Source organism: Rousettus aegyptiacus, unplaced genomic scaffold (assembly GCF_014176215.1).
Source record: "Rousettus aegyptiacus isolate mRouAeg1 unplaced genomic scaffold, mRouAeg1.p scaffold_m13_p_12, whole genome shotgun sequence".
NCBI lineage: Eukaryota > Metazoa > Chordata > Mammalia > Chiroptera > Pteropodidae > Rousettus > Rousettus aegyptiacus.
The window spans coordinates 80,048,053-80,072,415 of record NW_023416287.1 but is presented as its reverse complement, the minus strand read 5'-3'; the positions used below and the strand labels follow the sequence as shown (position 1 = coordinate 80,072,415).

The window sequence follows — 24,363 nt, the reverse complement described above, 5'->3', positions numbered from 1 at the left end:
CCTACCGAAGCTACCAGAGCCTCCAGTAAGATTTTAAATCCCACACTCTAAATCAAATAGAAGCAACTTCAAGAAAGATTATATAATATCAGGAAATCTTTGGAAGTTCTATCATTATCATCTTTAGAGAGATAAGGAAATATCGTATCCAAGAAACAAAAACATGATGCTCTAGAAAGGAATATTTAGAGAACAAGAGATTACTCTTAAAGAATAAAATAGCAGAAATAAAGTCTGCAAACAAGGCACTACAATTGCCCTACCTTACATAACTGGTTTCCAGGGTGCAATACTAGAAGGGAATAGCCTGAGGGAACCTAGCTAGCATTCCCTGCGAATTGAGCAGATAAAGCTGGGAATCCGGAGACACCAAAATGACTAGAGTTCACTGGGCAGAGTACTGGAGAGGCAAGAGGTGCAGCACAGATAGCTGCAGAGAATACCCCTCGAATCTTTAGCTAAGCACTAATTAATATATGCATGTGAAGAAAACGTCCGAGTGTGAGGAATGAACCACCTGAACGGTGCAAAGGGAGCAATCTTCTGAGCCCACGCAGAGTCAGAAATATTTCATGTCATGATCAGCCAGAGTGAAAGGCCTGACAAACCACAGAACATGTAACACGAGTGAGTCTTCAGAAGGATTTTGCTGCAGTAGGAGGGTAACACTGCTCTGGTTGCACCTAATAAAGTAACTTATTAAAGCAACCAAGAACAACAACTTATGAATTTATGGAAAAGCAAAAACAAACATTGCCCAACAAGGTAAAATTCACAATGTCTACAATTTTAAAAATTATCAAGCATGCATAGAGCAGAAGAATATGACCCACAATAAAGAGAAAAACAAATCAATAGAAAGATGCAGAAATAAAGGTTAATAGAAAATATCTTAAAGCAATTATTATAATTAATATTCCATATGTTCAAAAGGGTAGGGAAAAATTGAGCATATTAAATAGAGACATAGAAAATACAAAAATAAACCAAATCTGGTATCTAGAGAAATAAAGTGTCTGACATGAAAATGACACTGAATGGAAATAACATATTAGATACTACGGGGGGGTGGAAATTAGTGAATTAAAGACAGGGCAATTAAAAACTATCCAAAAGGAGAGAGAGAAAAAGACTGAAAAAAAAAAATGAACAGAACATCACTGAGGAGCTACATGTTAAAAAACAATAGAGAAATCTGTAGCTAGACATAGAATAAAAACTGTGTATTGCCACAGTGAGTATCTTAAAACAGCCCAAGAAAAATCAATTCTAAATCTATAGCTCTAAAGACATAATTTCAGAAAGTAAAAACAACTCTACTTTGCAGGAATGTCTGAGATGACAGAAAAAAGCTAAGCCAAAAAAAAAAAAAAAAAAAGTAACATGGGCAAACCTAAACACTGACTATATAAAACACTAATAATATCTAATTTGGAGATTAAATTAAAAAATAGAGGAATTTATTTAGAATTAATATATTTTAACATCCTTGGTTTGGAAAGAAGATACAGATATTTACAATTTTTAGATGTTAAGTATGTTAAAATTTTAAAGGTAATCAAAAGTACTTATAATAGAACGTTTAAATTTCAAATCAGTAGAGGGAAACTATATAATAAATAGAAAACTTAGCCAATCCAAAAAGAAGACAAAAAAGGAATAAGAATGGGAACAAGACATAGCATAGAACAAGAGAAAAATAGGAAGTACAAAATAAGATGGGAAAAGTAAATTCAAATAGGCTTGCACTTGCACACTACAGTGGAACAGATATGCTTAAGAGTTCTCCCAGTACGAAACACTAGGTCCCGGAGAAAACAGACTTTTTAATTAATTGCATGATTGTACTACATAAGAGAAATCCTTAGGCCCCATCCCTCTGCACTAGCAGACGGGGGAAAAAAAAAAATTAAGCTGAAACAAAAGCAGGAAAGGAACAGGAAGCATCAGGCAAGAAGCAACTTGAAAGGTAGGGTTTACCAGGAACAAATGCTGACAGTGGCCTACAGGTGACCTCTGGAGACAAAATCTTAGGAGAGTTGTAAGGTCAAACAACTAAGACAGCTGCAGTCAGGACCTAGAAGGAGCTAACGTGCCAGTGGCTCGGGAACGCCTCACTGGGAAGCAAAAGCAGACCTTATATGAAGAAAAGCATCCACAATCTAGGTCCTTCGTCTTCCCACAGATTAAGTTTAGCCACACACTCAAGGAAACAAGCCAAAATGGTACACAACGATATCCAAAAATTTAGACATATAAAAACTTAAAATAGCGCTAAAATCATCAAAAATAGAATATACAATATTTATGAGATTTTTAAAATTAGAAATGGACTTACAAGAGACTATAATGAATAAACGAAAATCAGAAAAACAAGCAAATGATAATTATTGAAATTAAAACCATCGTTGGTATTTTAAATAGTAGATGAGACACCGCTGAACAACAAATGAGTGAATGAGAGAACTGATGAAATTAGCCAAAATGCAGAATTGATAAACAAAATAATGAAAAATAGCAGAGATTAAAGGACATAAAGGATAGAGTAATAAAGTCCATTCTTTGTGCCATCGAGACTCCTAGATGAATAGAGGAACAACAGAGGAAAGGCAAGTGTCTAAGAATGTTAGAGAACGTGAATTGAAAGATTCAGGATGGCACTATGAATCAAGGATAAAAATAAGTTTACACTTCCAAACATTACAGTAAATCCATAGAGTACCAAAGAAAAAAGTTTATTAAAAGCAGAGATAAAATATAACCTAAAAAGTCAGATGCTGAGGCACAAAGATGTTAATATACTAAGGCCACAGAATAAATAGCAGAGCTGTAATATAGCCCTCTGCATTCTCACTTCAGAAAGTAATTTTAACAACTATTTTATATTATCTTTTTAAACTGACCCAAACTGTTTACTTTCTTTTAACCGTCTAAAAAAAAATTTCCTAATTGTCCAATGACTTCTGGCTGAAATAATTGTAAGGATTATTATAAATTTTAAAAAAGGAATTATCTAAAAATGCAATATACTCCTTTTATCAGTTTAACTATCTTATCAGAATACATGTAGAAAATTCTCTAGTCCTTAATTCAGAGCACTAAATATTTGTCTGATGATTAACTTCTGATGTTCTTGATCCAAGTTGTTTTTGATAAACATAAACTCCTTGTTAAAAATCCTTGTTAGTAAATTTTCAAATTTAAAGAAATCTGAAACTAAGTTCAAACTTCTTACCTAGAAGAAAGTATTTTTAAGCTACTCTTTATCCACATTTGTCTCTTTCATCATTTTTTTCTTTAGATTATATCCGCAAAAGTTATAAAGTTGAACACTCCTCCAAACCAGTGCTGAGGGATACTTTGGTGTATTCTAGAAACATCCTGTGTCTTACAAATTATAAAATGTCCACATTCTTATGTGCGATTTTTTATCTGGCAGGCAAAGGGAGAAAACAGTAATAACAGAAGAAAGAGGACACCCAACAGTTTAGCTACTGTGTATACTTGTTGTGGGTATGACATCCTTAATCTCATCTCCAAAATGTAGAGATGCCAAAACATCTAACCCACTGCTTTCAGATCCTACAGACTGGCCAGAAGGAAATGGACTTCTCCCACTATCTTACAGACCCACCACCTTGCGTTTCTGGTGTCCACCCTTCCCTTACTCTACTTGCATGGAGAATTCCTCCTGGTTCTCTACGCTATGTACGCTCCCCCACCCAAATCCCCACCTGGGCTCTGCCGCAAAATTTATTTATTCGATATTTATTGAGTGCCCTGTGTGCCGGGCATTGTGGTAGGTTCTAGGTGTGAAAGGAGTCATTAACTGAATAAACAACACTTTGGTGTTTTTTTAAAAATCGACTTATTAAATGGTACATGGTACTTCAGATAAAGATATCTACATTTTTAATAGGTGAGTTGGCAGTAGAAGTTCTTATTTGCTGTTTCCTAATGGGCTGAATTTCTTGAGCCATTCTGTATTTCACAGAAAAAAAAAGTTTTTTGCTATATAGCATAGCAATGATTTGGTTAGCCTATTGTTTTATATGCAGGCGTATGTATCTTCTCATTCGATTTATGAAAAATGTACTAATGCTGACCATGATATTCTTTTTATTGAAAAGCAATATAAAATAGTTTTAGAAACAAGAGGAAAGTAGTATTTTACATTATTTCTTCTGTCATGAATTTTTTATACATTGTGCCAGAATTTACTTCCCATAACTATTCTTGCTTTATTTGGTACACTTTATATTCGATTTCTACATTATTGCATATCTATTAGTGTTTAATTTATAGGAGCTTGATAAACTACTAATCTGAGAACAACGGTCTTTCCCTTGCTTTTTAGACCTTTTGCTCTAAACACGCTTATTTATGTACAATGTGGAAATCTGACCCTGCTCTCTTCCAATCAGCCAACAGTTCTTTTTGCACCTCCTCTGGTAGCTCATAGAAAATTTCAGGATCGACATCAGAAGGAAGAATAATTTTCTCATCAGTAGAATCTTGCTCTCCATTTCCTGGAAGTCCTTCATGATGTGAGACTGTTGCTATTGGTTGCTTATGGCTATCTGTAGTGTGTTTTTTGGAGAAAAGTTGCTCACTCTGCAAATTTGGAAATGAATGGAAAATAGATACAGAGGGATTTGTATTAGAAAAGTGGAATCCTTGAGATCCTTTAGGTCCTTGACTCATTCGTTCATCTTTTAAGCTACTGTCTAAATAATGTGAATAATCCTTTTGGCTAGACAGATAAGAGGAGCTACTGTTATTTAAGCCTGATGTTCCCGGTTCACAGGGAGATACGGAGGGTATCTGTTTGCTATTGGATAAATGATCTCTAGAATTTAAGGGATTATTTTGCATTTGTTTTGTGGAAAAGAAAGATAATACTCCTCTAGAGGCATGTAAGGGACAATTCAAACTTCCTTTCCCTTGAACTTTTTCTATACATTTTCCAGAAAGAATTTCTTCTTGAATATCTACTGGAAGTTGCTTAAAGACTTCTTGGTCAATACCCTCAGGAAGTGAGGAAAGTGGGAATTCATCACTGTCCTCTTCTTTAAAAAAACTTAGAGTATCTAGTGGAGACTCCCCAGTTCTTGTACTTTCAATTCTTCCAGTTGGGAGAAAATCCCAATTTGTTTCTTTGTCTTTGGATAAATCCTCCATATGAGTGTCTTTCATTTTCTAGAACACAAGGATAACAGAATAATTTAGATATCTAATAGCTTTAAATTCTCATGCTGCTGGAGTGTACCTGCATCTTTTATCTGGCCAATGTATTTCTATCCCACTCAAAAACTTCAATCCTTTTGGCTAATTTCAAACAGCTAGAGATGATTAATCCACCACAATTAGTCACGCTATTGTGTGGATCTTTACTCACTATTCCAGGAAGAGATTTCCTTCCTAGATAGCACTGAGCCAGAAGGGAGGTATGCATTTGCATTCAATTTAATTTAAAAATCAAAAAAACTTAAACATTTTAACAAAAACATTAAGGGGGAGAGGGAAGTTCCAATAGCTTATGTATACCTTAATGGATAAAAAGATCTGATTTCCAATATCTGAAATATTTTCATATTTATGAACTAATCATTAGATCCCTGTATACTGTTATAAAATGTTTCAACACCTCCAAAAGAGGAAATCCTCATAATGGTTTTCTCTTTTTAGCTGGTGATGCTTATGTGTTCCTCTTCCATCATGGTACAATGTCACCTAAGGCTAGCCACCGTAACATGGTCAGTACCATGTACATGTAAGCCATTCAAACATTTCCCAAAAGAATCTCTAAATTACATAAGTTAAACACAAGCTTAGATTTTTTAATTTAACCACACAAATCCAGTAACAGTGTACTTACAAAACTGCGCTTGCCAGAGCGTGAAGTTGTTGATAATGATGGAGTTAAATAATAATCAATAGTCCCTTTCTTAGCAGTATTTAGTGCTTTAAGGTTGCAGAAGCACACACTTAAAAGGGTCAGATGAAATGGCATCTTCACATTCACCATATTTCGAAAAAGTTTCATAAGTATATCAACCATTGGAGTCATCACATCATAATTTCCTAAAAAAAAAATGTTTACGACAATATCTAAACACATTATATCATAATTTATAACATTAAGTGCTTAATCTAAATTAAAATCCTATATAGATATCATTGGAACTTCTCAACAATATATATGAAACTGAGACATCACAGAAATGCCAAATCAGTATAAGTTTTCAAAACATTTGAAATATGGGATTTCTGATTATGGTGGAGTGATGATGTCAGAAAAATCTACCCATAATACTAAATAAAACTGAACAAAATTGTCAAAAGCAACTGTTTTCAGGGTCTCGAAGTGAACCAAAGGGAATTGAAGAATCACTGATTTATGAAAAGCTGCTAGAATGCAGTTAAGAGAGTGGGAGACAGCAGCCTCATAGTCTGCAGTTGTTCGCAGCCCCCTTTACACAGCTCAGCTGGTGAAGCAGGTTCTAGCCGGGTGAAGCTGGCTGTAAAAGTCAGCAGCTTTGTTGCCAGAGAGGACAGACCTGATTTGAGGCAGAGAGCAAAATACCTAGCAGTGCTGCCAGTAAAATGAACAAACCTGGTAGGAAACGAATGGAGAAATGGTACAGCTCTCTAGCCTACAGTTGTGGTTGCAGTGAGAGAAAGATCAGTGGACCAGCCAGAAATTTAACCAGATCCGGAAATGAAAAAACCGCAGAGGGCCTAGATAAATTGTCCTCACAATCCCAACTGACCAAGAGGCTATGTGCACATGGAGTGGAGTGCAGAGAGCACCCCAGCTCTCCACACAACCCTGCCTGGAATGGCAACGAGCAAACCAATGGAGATGCCCGGCCTAGCAGAAAGTAAAAGCCAAGGCAGACGTGAAATGGCCCAAATTGTTAAAGGGTTCTCCAACCCATGCACATATCTGTTGACAGAAGGTAGAAGCCTTCCAGCTCTAACATTTGAGCAAAACCTTTGACCAGTCATTGACTAACCACTAAACTGTGAAGACGCAGGCATAACTTCCTAAGAAGCCAAAATAAAAAATTTTTAATTTTACAAAGCTGAGCAGGGAAGTCAGGCAACACATCATAGGAAAGGTATATTCTGCAGCTTAAGTCCAGACAAGTTATACACACAAAAAAAAGGCCCACAGGAAAAAAAATTTCCAATTTGTTACATTATATAAAATGTCCAGTTTTCAACAAAATATTACAATATATACAAAAAAAAAGGGAACGCGTGATTGATATTCAAAGGGATAAAGTAGTCAATAGAAACTGAGTTGGATTTAGCAAAGACTTCAAAGTTGCTATTACAGATACGTTCAAAGAATTAAATAAAATCATTTTAAAGAATTAAAAGTAAAATATAATCATCAAGAAAAGGAGAATCTCAATAAACAGAGTCAAACATACATAGAAAAAAGGAAATTCCAGAGTTAAAAAGTACAGTAACCAAAACAAACAAAATCACTAGACGGGCAACAGCAGCTGTAAGATGACAGAGCAATAGAGAACTCGACAGCTCAATAGAAAAGGAAAGAAAAAAAAGACTGAAGAAAAATGAACGGAACTGGACACACCTATAGGACATTTTCAAGCATACCAACATATGCTTAGTAAGAGTCCAAGAGAAGAGGAAAAGGGAAAGGATATTTAAAGAAATAAGAGCCAAAAACTTTGCAATTTTATTTAAAAAATTATTCTACAGATCAAAAAAGGTCAATAAATCCTAAGTAGGATAAACACAGAGATTCCACACTCAGATATGTGATAGTCAAACTGCTGAAAAAGAGACAAATGACTCATCATATAGAGGAGAACAGTACAACTACGCCTACTAACAAATTATTACCTCTCAGCTCCAAATTCTGTGATAATGGGTTGGACTCCTTAAATGCTTTAACACTGAACCTGCTAAGCTTTGTCAGTAGAGAGCACTGGAGGACCATTAAAGGGGAAGGACCATTAAAGGACTTCTCCTGGTTCCAGTGCACTGTTATTTACTTTCTCCTGCTTCCATCTTATGGTCTGTTTGTAGTACATGTGTGGGGACATCCAACAGTGCTCTGCCACACCACATGTGGCACGTGAAGTCCCTCAGCAACCTCAAGCTCCAGCTCAAGCATAGGGACCATGTGACCATGCCACCACCAATTCAAACACCAGCGCACAAAGGCCAGTGCCGTGAATAGTGTCCTGACTCCTTCTGCACATCCACCTAACAGCCTTGACTTGCCTACAACCTAGAGGGCTGCGTCCTCCAGCTCCTCCTATGCAGGCACCATATTCTCTGGGTTTGTGCTAGCAGAAGAATGCAGGTTCCTTCAGCACAACCACCCACCAGCCTTGGCTGGCCTGCATCATGGAGGGCTGTTAACAGTAGCCCTCTCGACACAAACGCCAGCTCGTTTGCTGCTCTGCCAGTGAGCAAACTCCCAACATCCAATTCCGCCTGTATGCTCACCAACTAGCCTCAGCTCATCCATCAGCGGGTGGTTTTCCCTTGGCCCAATAACTATGGACCAACTCTAGGCCAGGTAACTCAGAGGATTTCTCCATCATCCAGTGTTCTGCAGCCACACATTTTCTTTGAGGGGTAGGGGGTCTTCCCTTTCCAAGTTTGTCCTTCTTTGGGTACTTGTCCTCAGCCCTTGGGTACCTCTTAGAGTTTTCTTTATACCTTTGTAGAGTTAGGCAAAGAATTTTTACATATGATACCAAAAGCACAATCCATAAAAGAAAAAAAAAACACAATGAAATGCCACTACACAACCACAAGAATGACTAGCATAAGAGTTAATGACAATATCTAATGTTGCTGAGAATATGAAAAAACTGGAACCCTCATACATCGTTGGTGAGAATGTAAATTTTTGCTTGCACATTGGAAAAGTTTGCTTTAAGTGTTTAACCTGCCAATTAAATTATTAGAAACTTAGCCCATACCTGTCCCTAACTTCTGAATTATGTGGGATGGAATAGGGCACTGACGACTCTCACGGCTACAGTGCTTCTCAGAGGAATGCCGACGGATTATTAATCTTATCGTATGTGGCTTCCTTCCATCTTGGCATACTCTAAAAATAAAGGAGAAACAAGGAATTAGAAGAAGTTTTATCTAAAGATTTTTCAAATTGTCTAATACTTCTCATTTATCTAAAGGTGCCACGTTACTAACTATAATAATTATAAATACAGCAAGATAGACAGTAAACAAAAGTCCCTAAATAGCCCAAATAAATTTCACATTGTATGCACTAAAATTATTTTATTTCATTTTATTTTAAGTTCCAAGGTCAGTATCTGCCACGTGGTATAAGTTCTGTAAATGATAATTTCCATCTAAATGTCCAAAACCTCCCCTTAATCAACAAGAGTAAGTGAATGGGCACTGTCTCCTCTTCTTTCCTGCTGAGGAAAATGTTGTGGGTCACTCACTACTTTCTAAGCACTAAATTTTAAATGTAAGGCTCTCAGGCTTCAATCAGAATTAAGTGCTACCAGAAAAAAAGAAAGAAAGAAGATATCATTATAACAAACCATTTTATAATCCAAGTTCAAAATATAACTAAAAGCAACATATTAAAATCAGCAGGAAATTTAAGAAACTGAGAAAACCATTCACTGACATATTTAAAAAAATATGATTTCCAAAAACAACTAATGAGATTATTCTCATCAAAGAGCACTCCCCAAATAGATCCAAGAGAGCCAGTAATAATATCACCAGTATGTGGCATATTAAAGCAGTAACTTGAAAGATCAATTACATACTATATTTAGGAAGATAAATACATGAGTGTATCTTAAAAGTGTTTTATCCAAATGGTCTTGGTTTTCGTGTTGAAAAAGTTTTAATGATGTAGAAAATTCATTTAAAAAGTAGAAAATCTACTTACTACAGAAACTATGTCATTGAAAAATAATATTTTCCTTTTTAAATGTATGCAATCCATTAAAAAATCACAACTATAAAATACAAATATTGTACATTGTTAAACATACTTAAATTGAAGATTTCAAATAGGAAAATTTAGAATTTTGTAGTAAATAATATTTTTCTCTTGCTTAATCAAAAAATTTCTTGATTGCTGCTTTATTAAAATAATAAATATCTTAAATGGTTCCTACACACGTTACTAGTTTAAATATATTTCAGTTAAACTTGTTCTATTAAGTCATTATACAATTCAAAGACTATGATTTGGCTCACATAGCTAATTAAGACATACTAAATTACGGTTATTTTCTAAGCAATAAACTAGTGCCTAGTAGATAAAAAATTAGATGATTTTATACCTCTTACATACCTATACTATTAATCATCACATACTCTAGAAGGAAAATACATTCACATACATACACTTATTTTTTTGCCAGTCACTTAGATGATATTAGGCTTCAATCACTGAAATAAGGGACCATGGTATAAAAGACGGAATGGCAAACAGAAATAGGAATAAATGATTAATAGTTGGTATTTCTCAGGTTTAGACTACCTAGTCTCATTTCTGGGCTGATTCTTCAAATAAAAGAACCTATAAAATTTATATTTCTTATGCCTTTTCTACGTGAAGAACTGTTTCCAATGGCCAGGCTTCTCACAGTAGTCTTATATTTAGTTGAAGCAAAACAAATGACCCAGTTTTGCTAGCATATTCACGAGTCATACCACTGGAGCTGGGTCACAGAGTCAGCCACAGATGCATGCAGCAAATGATGAGCTGCACGGCTCTACTCAAGGCATGAGAACCACACTGCATGCGACAGCAAATCTGCAGGAAATTTCATCAGTTTTCTGAGACTTAAGAGTCATTCAAAAACCTTTTTCTCTAGTCACAGTTAGCCATCTTAGCATCATTACAAAAGCACACGTACCCAAAACTGTTAGATATCTGACACCCCATTTTGAGAAATCAAAGAAATGGGAGGAAACGAAATAATACTTACTCTTCTACGGAGGATTGAGAAATACATATATGATGGCAGAGGCACATCAGAAAACTAAATGTCTTGTTCAGTTTATGCTATGCTTTTTGTATACTCAATCCCAGTTGACGCTCTTCATGTACTTACAGTCCAGTAACCCTGCACATACCCACAATCACTCTCACTGCTCACACAGCCCCATTTAGCTATTCTTTTGTCTGACTCCATTTTCTTTCACATCTGAGGCAAAGGAGAGATATAAGGGTACTTCTGCTTTCATCATTACTGCTCTTAATAATTTCCCATCCTCAATTGTCACAAATCTATAGGTGGATGGATTCAAGAAATACCAAAAAAAAAAAAACCCTTAGGTTACTATCAGCAGCTTACGATCCATGATATAACCATAATGTTACTAAAAACCAATGGAATCAAATGGATTAAATTTAGTTAGAAGCATCTGTTACTATTTTTGCAATAGTTCACGATGTAGAGAAATTCAGTGAGATAGGATCTATTTTTTCACTGCTTAGTCTCCAGTTACTCTGTAAGTTTAGTTCCAAGATAGAACATCAAGTTGCTTTCCATACACTATATACAGAATATATAGGATGATATTGTAAAACAGAAAATCACCTGTTCAAAAGACTAGCAAGTAATTCTTCGATCTTACTTTTAGCTTCGACTTCTGATGAACATTTTTTAAATGAATCTTCTTCACTAAAGGACTACCAAATAAGCACAAATAGTTATTATAAACCCAAATATCCAATCATCAGTATATATATCAAATAAATCAACACATTCTTTACTAACATCTCTCATGCTTAGTTTGAGCCATTTAGTTCACCTTTATATTAACTCTTTTTATCTGCGAGTTATTGTACTCCACCAAAAAGTACACTGGAAGTCAAGAAAAGTAAAAAGCTTGAGTACCAGCTCCAAGCTTTGCTATATGATTATAGCAAGGCTTTTAATCTCCTAGGACTTGAATCTGAGTTTAACCTGGGGCAAGTTATTTAACCTTTCTAAAATATAGTACCCTCATCTTAAAAAAGGAATGAGAGGGAGAGGGAGAAAGGAAGGGGAAAAGATACAAACAATAGTACTACCTACCTTGAAGGTTTGTTGTGAAGATTAAATGAGCTAATGTATATAAAGCACTTGGCGTAAGCGCCAGTAACACAGGAAAAATATTAATCATTGTGAACTGGATGATTATACCTTTCTCCATTTCCTAAACCATGAGACTACTTTAAAAACAAGACTTTAGATATTAAAATATTTTGCCTCATATATGTAATAAAGGCTGTTAAAATTAAATAGCATTCAATCAAAGTGGCTAACGAGATTTAAATACCAATTCGTGGATTCAATTTAAGATTTATTAATCTAATAAATAAATTAGCCTTTTCATAAAAACAGGATCATGTACTAACATAATAAACAAACTAGAACAGTAAAAGCACAGTACTAAAACTGGAACTCTTGATCTAAATAATGTGGCAACCAATACTCAATTAAAAGAAGTATCATTATCACGCACCTGAGGTGGTCCTGAGGGTGTTACAGGAGAGTTATCCTCCCCAAAACTGAGCTTCTGGATACGCTGAGCAACTGAAATTCCTAATTCCTTTTCTAATATTTTGGATGAAAAGGTCTGAAGATCATGCACACTACTGATACCCAGCCCTTCAAGACGTTTGGTAGTTTTATAGCCAATACCTAAACAAAAAGAAATGCGTAGTGTTATACTAGCTTTTCCCCTTAAAGTAAACTAATTAAAATATTAAAAATATATCAACCATGCCTTTAAATTCCGTAATTAATATTTTGCTAAGGTCAATTTCTACTGAAAATTAGGTGGTTGTTGTTCTGCTCAGGGACTCTGAGTTGTATGAACCACTCTGAAAACCTAACAACCCTAGCATCATATGACTATAAAGACAACCAATAAATTCTATTTTGACAAAATTAAATTTTTACCATCTATTACATAACATTGTGGAAGTAGTCAAGAGTCATGGTTATCATTCACGTAACAAGAAAGTCACTAGAGCAACTGAAATTAATTAGCATGTATTTATCAGCTAACCTAACCGATTCCTATACACAATACCACGCATTTATCTACAAGTCATATCTGGCAATATTTAACATCCAAGATACAACTAACAGCTGGAAAACAAAGCAACAACAAAACAAATGTACTCATTGGCAAAACCCCTATCACAAAGTTTTTGCATGAAACTCAGTCATATTCATCACAGGAGAAATGCTTGAGGAATTCAGTGCCCCTTTACTCCTCTCATATTTAAAAAGTTAAGTCTACAGCTATCTGGTTTCCTTGAGCAATAAAAGAAATCAAAGGTAATAGGGATATAGGGAGAATTATTAAAGTGCAGTGACAGATATTTTCACAAATGAAACAAAAGAGAGCTGGCAATTTGGCAACAAGAAAAAGAGAAAGGTATAAAAAAACAACTACAAGAATTCAAAAAGTAAAGTTATGTTATGTATCAATATACGGTCCTCAGTTTATTACAACCAGACATAGTTGTTCTTCAGAAAGCAGACTCAAGGTCACCCTCAAAAAATCTTCAAGTTATGATTGTACTGGATTAAGGAAGGCAAGACAGTGTATAACACATTTTGAAATCACAAAAACATGGTAAAAATTGTGAAGTTATGACTTAATCTAAAGGTTACGTTTCGGTTGTCTTAGGAATTCACTTCCACAGAATTCTATTATGACATCTTATTCACCAGTAATGGCCCAGAAATGAGGTTTAACATATTGATTATTGATGGTCTATAAAAACATTAAGAACTTGATCTTCAAAGATACAAACTTGCCCAACGTCCTGAACAGGTCACTGAACCCCTCAAGAAAATCAGTTTCCTCCTCTTTAAAATAAAAACTTAGCCTCGATGCTTTGGAAGGTCTCTTGTAGCCCTAGTATTTTATATATAAATCCAAAACAGAGTTAGTAATAGACCGACTGTACTCTCTAGATGCAATATACAGTATAAGTGTAACGACCAGGGCCTGGAAATAAAGGATCACGTGTTTCTAGGTATTACTTGTAAACTATACAGAAGTGAGTTAAACTAAAAAAGGATTTTCATATACTTCCTAATACAGATTCCCTCCAGAAAACAGAGGTTTTGGTTTTCTCCAAAGCCGAGTATACAGTTTCTAAGAATTAATTATAATTTTTTAATTAAATAAATACAATAAAACCAATATATACTTTTTAAATATATTTGTCTTACCAGGCATTTCTTTTAAATGGTTCAAACTATGAATGAGATCTTGAGTACTTTCAGGTAATAAGACTGTTTGTTGATTTGGTTTAAAGACGCCAGAAACTAATTTTGCCAATAATTTATTAGAAGCCACTCCAGCACAGCCAGTGAGACCCAGTTGATTATACATGGCTTCCCGCATCTCTGCTGCAATCTGAGATCCAACAAGTAGTCTGATGTGCAAGATGTCATGCTGGTTAATAGCTATAAAAACAGCCAATGTTGTTAAAAGTCAGCACAAAAATTTTTAATTTTCTTTTTTACAAATGAGTTTAAACAGGATACAGGACTTATTTAACCTATATCCACCACCATCACCCCCAAAACCACCATACTACCACCCCTTTAATCTGTTTTGTTCTTCACAGGAATTCTGTAAAGTAAATTACTCCTGGATTGAATTTCAAGGGCCTATGATAGTAAATGCACATTGGGAGTGACTATGAAAATTGACCTCTCATAAAAAGTTCCTAGTGACATTAGTAAAACTTTTACTCATGTTCACCTATATATAAGTATAGAAGTATTAACAATATGAAATACTTTTGAAAAGTATCAGAATCTAAACTTTATGTATTAGCATATGTGCTACTGAAAACAATTTTAGATCTGTACATATTTAAGAGATCTTTTATGAAAAGCAGAGATAAATTACACGGAAACAAATTTTCTTAAGTGTGAAAATAGTATTAGAGTTATATGATACAGTCCTTATCCTCAGGAGTATTTACAAATAAAGTGTCATGATGTCTGCAATTTATTTTAAAAGGCTCATCAATCAGTTAACCAATCAATTAGAGAACAAAATACAGCAAATGTGGGAAAATGTTAACAGGTATATCTACAAGGAAGGGCATAATGAGTGTTCTCATAATATTCTATCAACTTTTCTATAGGGTTAAAGCATTTTTTTAAACAAAATCTTGTGGGGAGAATAATTCATGAAGAATAAGACATTTTCTTTTTAGGATATAAAACATAGCTTTCCATAATATGTTCTAACCAACAAGGTCTGAGTTTGCTTTAAAATCGTATAGAAACATATTTGGAAGCTTCTTGCTACTCAGCCTTTGTCAGTGATGAGAGAGCACGGGTATAAAAGACACAGGAAAAGCATCTTCTTCTAGAAGAGAATCGTAGCTCTCCCCCTTTCTTTAACATCAGAAAGGTGGAAATTAAATGGGAGGTTGATCACTAGCTCTCAAACTAGGGGGGATAAGAGGAAGCACATGTTGAGACCTAGAAGCAAGAAGGGCAGGCAAGTATTACACAAAAGCAGAAAAGCTTGTCTTCTAAGTGGTATGATGTGGAGGTCATTAGCAGAGTTCCAAGATGCTTGAAACTCGAATTGGATGTTCACTAGAGCATACTGCAGCTTATTTTCGAATGCCAGTATCCCTGGAAATACCAGCAGTCATCTATAATATGCAAAGGAGATGAACCACTCTGCTTTCTCCTTAAGAGCTGGCAAAGATGATCTAAACTGATTAAATATGAGCTTGCAAAAGATGACAGGCAGGCCTGGATGGGCTTCCACAAGGGGTAACTCAAGAAGTCAGGGGGCAATATGAGGGTATTGTTGCCTTGGGGTAATAGAACAACAAAAAGAGGAAACTAAGGCAAATTTAGTTTACCTCAAAATTTTGCTTAAGATAGTTACAGGAGAATCTAAAATTATTCTAAAAAGCATAATATCAAGCCAACTCCTGTAACTTAAGGATGACCCAAGGAGGTATGGCTCTTAAAAATGCTATGCACAGACTGTGTTGGAAAAATGAGAAGTGCACAGAGGATTGAGCTACGTGAGCAACACCTAATTTTAGTCATCTTAGACAGATTCCTGAAATATGGCTACACCACCCACATAAGCCATAAAACTTTCAGGATAATCAACTCACTAAACTCATCAAACATTAAGAAATGTGTGTACTTTAAAGTTACTAAATATAATGAATAAGAATCCACTTACATTGATTATTATATATGTGGCCTGACACAGTCAGTGCTGAAATTTCATCACTGTGAAGCTGCTGTAGTCTCTTCTCAACCATTTCTGTTAGGTCCACAAAATTTTCATCAAATCCAAGTCTCTCAACAAGTGGACTGAATTCTTCCAACAACTCTAAATGTAAATAATATTGGAGCACAAAGGTAACTGAAGTTCTGGGGAGAATAAGTTTAGCTACTCTGTGCTTACATCAAATATGCTGTTAAAGGTTTTATATAGATTGATAGTTCCACAATATAGTTAATAAAGTCGTCAGTTAACTGGGATTTTTTTTTCCTGCAAATTTTGAGTAAAGGCAATATATTTCCAACAAAGTAAGTTTTAAAATGGCATTCTCTGAGCAGATACTCATAGCAATATATTTAGCTCCATCTCCTATACCTATAATTTCTGTATCTGTAGTACATTAAATATTGGTGCTTATAGTTAATTATGATTTTGAAGTAAAGGAGTTTTTAAAGGCAAAACAAAACAAAATTTATAATTTCCATTAGTGAATCAAAAAAAAAAAAGCCATTTCATTCTCAAAATACACTACAATTCACTATTGTGATTAGCCATTCCCCAGCTTATCCCTTAACCGCAGAAATGGACAATGACTTACATGTATCGAAAGTCCAGCGTCTAACACAATACTTAGTCCTTAAGTCAAATGTTTACTAAATTGAACTGAACCATGATTTGATATAAATTCAAAAGGACTATCAATTCTCATTTTTAGGATTAAGACTAGTAAAACTTTGAAATCACTGAGAATAATTTTCACTTCTCTCTGAATCACCTATTGATACCAGCTGGGTAAAGAAAACATGTACTATTTTTTTCACCTATCAGGCAAAATCTTTACAATGTGAGAATACACATACTAGCAATGTGTTGAAACAACTTCAAGTGCAACATATATCTATCTGTATGCAAAATTTCATATGCAAATTACCTTTGATCTAGCAATTAACCTCTAGGAACTTACCTTATGGATATCTCGAAAAAAGTAGGCCAATATTTTTAAGTGAAATGTTTACTGAAGCATATATTTGTAAAAGCTAAAAGTTGATAGCAGTCTAATAATCCACCACTATCAGGGAAACCATATAATTTGTCATTCAAAACAAGACATTTTTGAACAAAAGGGGCTGCTATTAATAATTATGTAGAGATAATAGGCATAAAGTGTCTTCATATCATGAGAGGACTGGTTAAATAAGTATAGAACAAAATATAATGGAATACTTTGCAGGCATTAAAAAGGATGAGGAAGAGCTGTATGAATGATATAAAAGATCACCAAGAACAAAGGCAAGATGCACAACTATATAACGTCTTCTGTGTACACTAAAAATCAACTTCTTAATATTCAGACATAATTTTCCATAGATGTACAGTGCTATTTCAGAAGTACAGTCTTGCCTTTTCTGCTTGGCTATCTCTTCCTCCCACTTCAGCACTGCCTCTTCCACTCTAGAAAGTAAGTAATGTTAAAAACCTAGTACATATCCTTTCATATTCCTCTTCCTGCTCAAATAAACACATATACGTATATGTGAGGGAAGGGCTTGAGGCTATTCTTTTATACAATACTTATAGAAAACTATGATATGCTTTTTTACATCTTGCCTTTTACTGACTCAATAACAAAGTATATCTTTATGAATAAAGCATATATCACCAATGCATTCTTTTTTAATGGCAATTAAGTTTCCAATGTAGAGAAGTCTTAGTTTAGCCATTCTTATCATAAGCATTTGTTTTCATTCCATATTTTTACCAGTTATGAATCATGCTACAATACACAATTTTGTACACGTCTTTATCATTTTATTTCTTAAATTCACAGAGGTTATATCACTGTGATATAACATGTACCTTTAACTTGAAAAATTGTTTCTAGATTGTTTTTTAAAAGGCGATAATACTTTGTTTCTACTTTTTCTCACATTCTTTATACTTTTGCAAGTATGATGGATATAAAATATCTTATTAATTCAAATTTCCTTAGCCAATCGTGAATCTGAACATTCTTCTTCCCCATAACAGTTGAAATTGTTTTAGCTTTTTTGTCAATTATTTATTCATATTCTTTGTCCATTTTTCTTTAGTTATTTTTTTCTTGCTAATTTGTAAGAGCTTTTGGATGTTATAGTTAACCTTTTTCATCTGAAAACTGCTACAAATAATAAAAGAACATTTAAAAATTATATATATTTGCAATATACCAGTACACACATTTTCATTTTTACTATAATTTACTAAAACACTATGATTTAAATCAAACCTTAGTAGAGAGTTTACCTATACTATTTAGTATATATACAAAATCTAAAAGAAATTAATATACCCATTATTTTTGCTAATAGTTTTTAACAAGTTTCTAATTATGTTAAAAATTACAGAAGCCCCTCCCAACTAACAATGCATTGAAACATAGGCTTTTTTACCATAATTCATTTAAAGTTAAAAATATCTGGCTTTGTTTGGTATATCTTGCCATTTTCTCACTTTTATATTTTGTTTTACATTTTTCTCATATTTACATGACACCAATCATGACAGATTTCAAACTCCAATTTTACATTTGTAAACATTACTTATATAAAGTCATTCTCATATAAATTTTTTTAGAGTTATTAGCTAAAAAGAATTAACTAATGGCATTTTACATGTCTTAAAATATTTATGTAGTGAACAGGAATCCTATATAAAAATTAATGCTAAAAATAGTTTACTTTTCAATGACTGTAATAAATATGCACACATTTTAAAAAATTAGAAAATAAAAGCATATTTTCCATAATCTGTACCTGTAACCTTATATGACATCTCTCTGTAACGAGTCAAGTCTTCTCCATTAACTAATACCAGCTGTGGACACTTTTCTTTTGCATCTCTAACATTCATAAGTTTCTTAACTCCAAGTTCCCTAGCTTCATAGTTGCAGGTAACCACCAAATATTTCTGCTGAACCCCTATAAAAAATAAATATTTTATGAGAAAACTGAGATTTGAATATCTTAAAATATAATTTACTAATGCCATATTATAATTTTATGTATTTTGATAAGAACTAAAAGGTCTCAGTTTAAAAACATAACCTCTATTCATCATAGTTCTATAAAGTAAAATTTATCAGAAATTATCATAAATTGATAAATTCTATGGCATCTTCAATGAAAAGATACAAATAAAATCCGTCTGGAGTTTTTTCAGACAATACAAAACCGTATTAATTTATATTGAATTTATATATAACTCTAGCCTATTTTTTACTAAAAAATAAAGGAGATGAAAATATCTGAGTACAATTAATTACTGGTTGCTGTTAGAAAAATTCACTTATCTTCTGAGTAGCTGTTCAATGAATATAAAGCAAAGTTCTAAATGCCAACCTACAGCAATTATCAGGGATCTAATTATTGAACTATTCTTCCTAGTCATTTGCAGAAAAGATTATACAGTGAGGCAGCACTATGAGCCCCCTCCTTATCAAAATGACTAGATTATGATTATCTACAGACTGCATAAAAATTCTAGTTTATTGGTGGCTTAAGAAGGATAAAATTTGCCTTTCTCTTTACATAAGTTGACAACTTGTTTACCACTATAAAAGTAACGTTCATCTAAAATATGTAAAACACAAACATGTAGGGGAAAAAAGGTTATGTCCATTCCCCAATGCAAGACATTTCTTAAAATTTAAAATTTTAAACAAGGAAACATTATTTCAGTCAAAAATTTTTGATGTATCATATATGCCCCAAAATAGAATCACTAGGTTAAAAATAATAATTTAAGATTCATCAGTGAACTATATACAAAGTCAGATTTTAACTCCCTTAACCAAAAGTTTTTAAATGCAGAATTAAATGAATGTACTCACACTATATATCACCAGCCTATGTGTTACAATGCTACTAGCTGAAATGCCTTTAGAAGAATCCTAACTTCTTGATGCCCTTAGGAAAGTTTAAAGATCCTAACTAAATTGAACTTGGCATATACCAAAAACTTTGTTCAGTAAATCAACTAGGTAGGGTTGAATCAGGATATATAAAACCAAACTAGACACAAAGTAGCCACAGATGAATCAAAATTGCTCCTTATGCTCTTTAAATCCTTACTATATGTCTAAAAAAATTTTTTTTTTGAAATTTACTTTTCCAACTAAAAATATAAAATGTGAAAACAAGCCAATATAATAAAAAGTAAATCCTCTAGTCTACAGCCATGCTACCCTGAATGTACCCGATCTCATCTGATCTTGGAAGCTTAGCAGGGTCGGGCCTGGTTAGTACTTGGATGGGAGACCACCTAGGAATACCAGGTGCTGTAGGCCTTAAAAAAAGGAAAAAATAAAAATAAATAAATCCTTAATGTAAAATTTCTTTGCTTTTTATTTAAAAATATACTTGTGTTTTTATGGAAAGTTTGCTCTTTATGCCTTAATATTTAGGGATCTGTTCAAAATCCAATTATTTTATCAGCTGTTACACAAATCCAGAGTTAAATTAGAAAGGGAGGAAACAGATGAAAACATCTATGAAAATGTAACAAAAGAAGTCATTTCTGATAAGAGGAATGTAAAATTTCAAACATTAAGAAAAAGACTGTTTATTACAGTCTTTTTGTTCATCTATTCAGTTGTTATACTACTTGCGTCAAATTCACCATTTATTAAATGAGGCTTATAGTTTACACTTGGTAGTGAAGCAAAGATTGTGTCTATAAAGCACCATAAGAACTACTTCCAAAATCTAGCTTTAGTTAATAAATCAGAATACAATAAACATAATGAGCAGCTAATCCTTTTATACAATGAAAATATTATCAACATCCATAATTACCTAAAGGTTTGCCCTTCAGTTCCGGATTTGAGATCATTTCTACTTGTGCATAAAAGCAATCCAGATCCATGTGTACTATAACTCTGGATGAAGGACTTCCTGCTGGAACCACTTGACCATGAACGGATGCACAATATGCAAAGAAATACAAAAATATATTCAGGCTGCTTATCATCTCTGAGCAATTGGCAGTTCCTTAAAACGTGGGACTGAGAAAAAAGAATGCAGAGTGATTTTAAAAATTTTTTCTTGAATTTATTATATCTGTTATAGCATCTTAAAATTACAAACACCTGAGAGCAACTACATCTGCAACAGGGACTTCAGCCCTGTTTACTTAACATTTCTTGTGCACTGTATTTTTCTCAGGATAGTAATAAATTTGAGGGGGTGAAAATCTCGATCAATAACGGAAGACACAGAGGTAATCCTATTACTTGGAAGTTTATTGTAAAATTTAGAGTAAATTAGAAGGGGCGAAAAGTTTAATCACTGATTTAAACCAACTTAAAAATTATTCGAAGTGGCATGTTCTTAAATTTTAAAAAATCATAAATACAAAACTGCAGATGGCAGACTGTACGGGTTCCAGTGGACAATATTTGGCTTTTATATGAGAGCGGGATTAACTGGTTCAGTGCTAAATCCCCTAGCATATAACAGACTATCAATAAATACTCGATAAATTGAATGAATGAGTAAATAGTTCTTGGATTTGAAAAAGAAGATAGTTATGGGAATTGGGGGGAATGGGAGGAAGGAGTAATAAAACAGGAGATTCTAGCTCTTCACGTCAGTTTAAAAACAAGGTAGTTTAGATGCAGTGATATTCTAGATTTGGACCCTAGTATAGAAAATATTATAGTGAGAAAAACAGTAAAATGTGAATAGAGCTTGTACTTTAGTCAATAGTATTATACCAATGTTAATTTCCTTTTTGACAAATGTACCAGGGTGATGTAAGATATTAAGGTTAGAGAAAACTATCTCTGCAACTTCTGTAAATCTAAAATTATTTCAAATTTCAAAAGTTTAAAAGGGGAGCCCTGTCCCCGGACCCTGCGGTTTAGCGCTACAAGGTTCAGCCCAGAGGCTAGAAGTGAGTCACCAGAGAGGTGGCCACTGCACACGTGCCTTGTCTTCAGTTCCAAGCCGAGTCATTTATTCCAGCCCCCAACCGCTAACAAGTAGGCGACAAGGTTCTCCACTTCTGCAATCATTAACCGCCCGGGGCCTCTTCGGCTTTCATTTGGCTCTTCGGAGGAATTACAAATGCACCCACGACTAACAATCAGACGCGCCCACCCTACTGCTCCTAGGAGAAGCCATCCCTCTCCGGGTCTTCAGCCACAAAACGACAGGCAGTGAAGGGTGGCCCGCTAGGCATAGAAAGGAACCAAGTGGGGCGGGGACAGTCGCACCCCAACGGTCGCCGCCGCCCCGGACATTCGCCCGCCCCGCCCTTCTCATTTACAGCAAGGGAGGCCACCCGGCTCCGCTGGCCCGGGCACAGACGGCGAGCTGACAGCCGCCCCCGCCTCCGCCTGCTCCATGGCCAGAGCCGCGTCCTCTTCCTCGTCCAGGCCGCTTTCCTCCTCGAGCTCCACCCCCAGCTTCTCCATCCCGCCGCGGCCAGCCGCAGCGCAGCTTCCGGCAGCTTCCGCCGGGTCTCCAGGGAAACCGGGGCCGACCGCCTCCAGCCGCCCGGCTCTTGTGCTTGCGCGGTCTGGGCCGACCAGCCAGTTACCCGGAGTGACGCGCCGGCTGGGAATCGTGGGGATCCGCGAGCGGAGGATTCCTCCCGCCCCATCCAGGCCGGAAGTGAGGGATTGCTGTTCCAAACTGCTAGTTTTTTTTCTTGAGGTCTTCGGAGATAGTTTCGCAACACGTATATTTTAACTCTTTATCTTTACTCGGAGGCCAGCCTGTTCTCCTTGATCAACTGTTAGCAAAGTCGCTTACCTTTAGACACTGAACGATTTGGGGTAATGGGGTGCGGGAGGGGGGGGGGAGGTGAAAATTATGGTAAGAGCAAAACGACCATGTAAACTAACATAATTAGTGAGCATGTTAAAGTTTATTGCATTTAGTTTGTTGTTTGATTCAAAAAGATTGTGCCAGATTGGAACCCTGAGTTTGTAATCATCTGAACTGAATCGGATTTCAATATATGAGCGTCAGAATCAGATAAAATCTCCAATCCAGACCCACCAGCTTGCTGTGTGATTTGGGGCAGGTTACATAACTTTTCTGGGCCTCAGTTTCTAATACTAATATTCCAACGTATATAACACACCTGGCACATAGAAGGTGCTGAATGTTAATTCTCTTGGCCTTCTGTTAAAGATACCTTGTGTGTGCCTGTGTGTGTGTGTGTGTGTGTAGGCGCGCGCGCGCGCGCGCTTTCCAACGAGAAATTAGGAAATTTGTGTGTGCATATATACATATATTCAAACACATGTTTGTTTTTGCACAGGTAATATGGATGTGAGAACCTTGAGGAAACCTTTAAAGGACATGTTGTTGCATCCCTAAAGAAAAGGGAATAACAGGCAAAGCTGGAACTCAGTGAGTGGTTTGGAGACCAACCCTTCCTTTTTGGATATTTTTCTCTTAGACATCTGGACCTGTCCCTTAAAAGTCTCCAGTGTAGGATCTAAGACACTGATTTAGACCTGTACTGCTTTCTTTGTGAATGCTGATTAGATAAAAAGCTTTTACATTAATGCCTCCTTGGCTCCTAAGTACCTCTTGGACTATCATCAAGGGTCCAATTACTTGTAGAAAACTAAGGTGGTTTTCTTTTTTTTCTAATTCCTTCATTTCGAAAATGATACAAACAGTGGAAATGTCATGGCAGATTACAATTACTCTTTTATAAGAGCCCTAGGCTCACTACACTCAACAGCTCGAGTAAAAGTGAGCCAGCATTGAAAAACAAGACACATAATAAAGCCCTCTTTAGTTTCACTTATTTCTCTGTCAATTGCCAAATTTAAGAGTGGCTTTTAATTTAGTAAAATAGACAAGTGGAACCTTGAAAACTTTAGCAGAGGGAGCAGGGCTGGCTTTATGAGTATGCAACGTACGCATAACAGAGCCCCACGCTTAGAAAGTTCCCACCCTTGATTTAATGTTCTGCTGTTGTCATCTTGAAATTCTTAATATTTGAACAAGGAAGACTGCATTTCCATTTTGTACTGGATTTCACAAATTATTTAGAAAGTGCTGGGAACAAAGAAGAGAAGTG

At 35.1% G+C, this 24,363-nt stretch overlaps 1 protein-coding gene and 1 non-coding gene across 6 annotated transcripts; one reads left to right on the top strand and one right to left on the bottom strand.

The window, feature by feature from the left end:
* Positions 1 to 4,102: 4,102 nt before the first annotated feature.
* Positions 4,103 to 22,792, bottom strand: POLI (DNA polymerase iota). Of its 5 annotated transcripts, none has more exons than XM_016129193.2 (10): positions 22,588 to 22,785; positions 21,114 to 21,224; positions 19,074 to 19,238; positions 16,237 to 16,389; positions 14,235 to 14,471; positions 12,505 to 12,683; positions 11,595 to 11,686; positions 8,976 to 9,106; positions 5,879 to 6,084; positions 4,103 to 5,199 (listed from the first exon to the last, which is right to left on the bottom strand). In XM_016129193.2, exons 1-10 carry the CDS (start codon positions 22,733 to 22,735, stop codon positions 4,378 to 4,380), a joined length of 2,244 nt encoding a protein of 747 aa, XP_015984679.2. In that variant the 5' UTR covers positions 22,736 to 22,785; the 3' UTR covers positions 4,103 to 4,377. The 5 variants fall into 5 exon arrangements, 4 of the variants coding, with proteins under 4 accessions (XP_015984679.2, XP_015984681.2, XP_015984680.2 ...); XM_016129195.2 differs by having other exon boundaries at positions 21,114 to 21,322; positions 22,588 to 22,701; XM_016129194.2 differs by lacking the exon at positions 22,588 to 22,785 and adding an exon at positions 22,248 to 22,579 and having other exon boundaries at positions 21,114 to 21,322.
* Positions 20,487 to 20,605, top strand: LOC118610592. Its single transcript, XR_004953871.1, has one exon. It is a non-coding gene; the product is annotated as a 5S ribosomal RNA (ribosomal RNA).
* Positions 22,793 to 24,363: the final 1,571 nt, after the last annotated feature.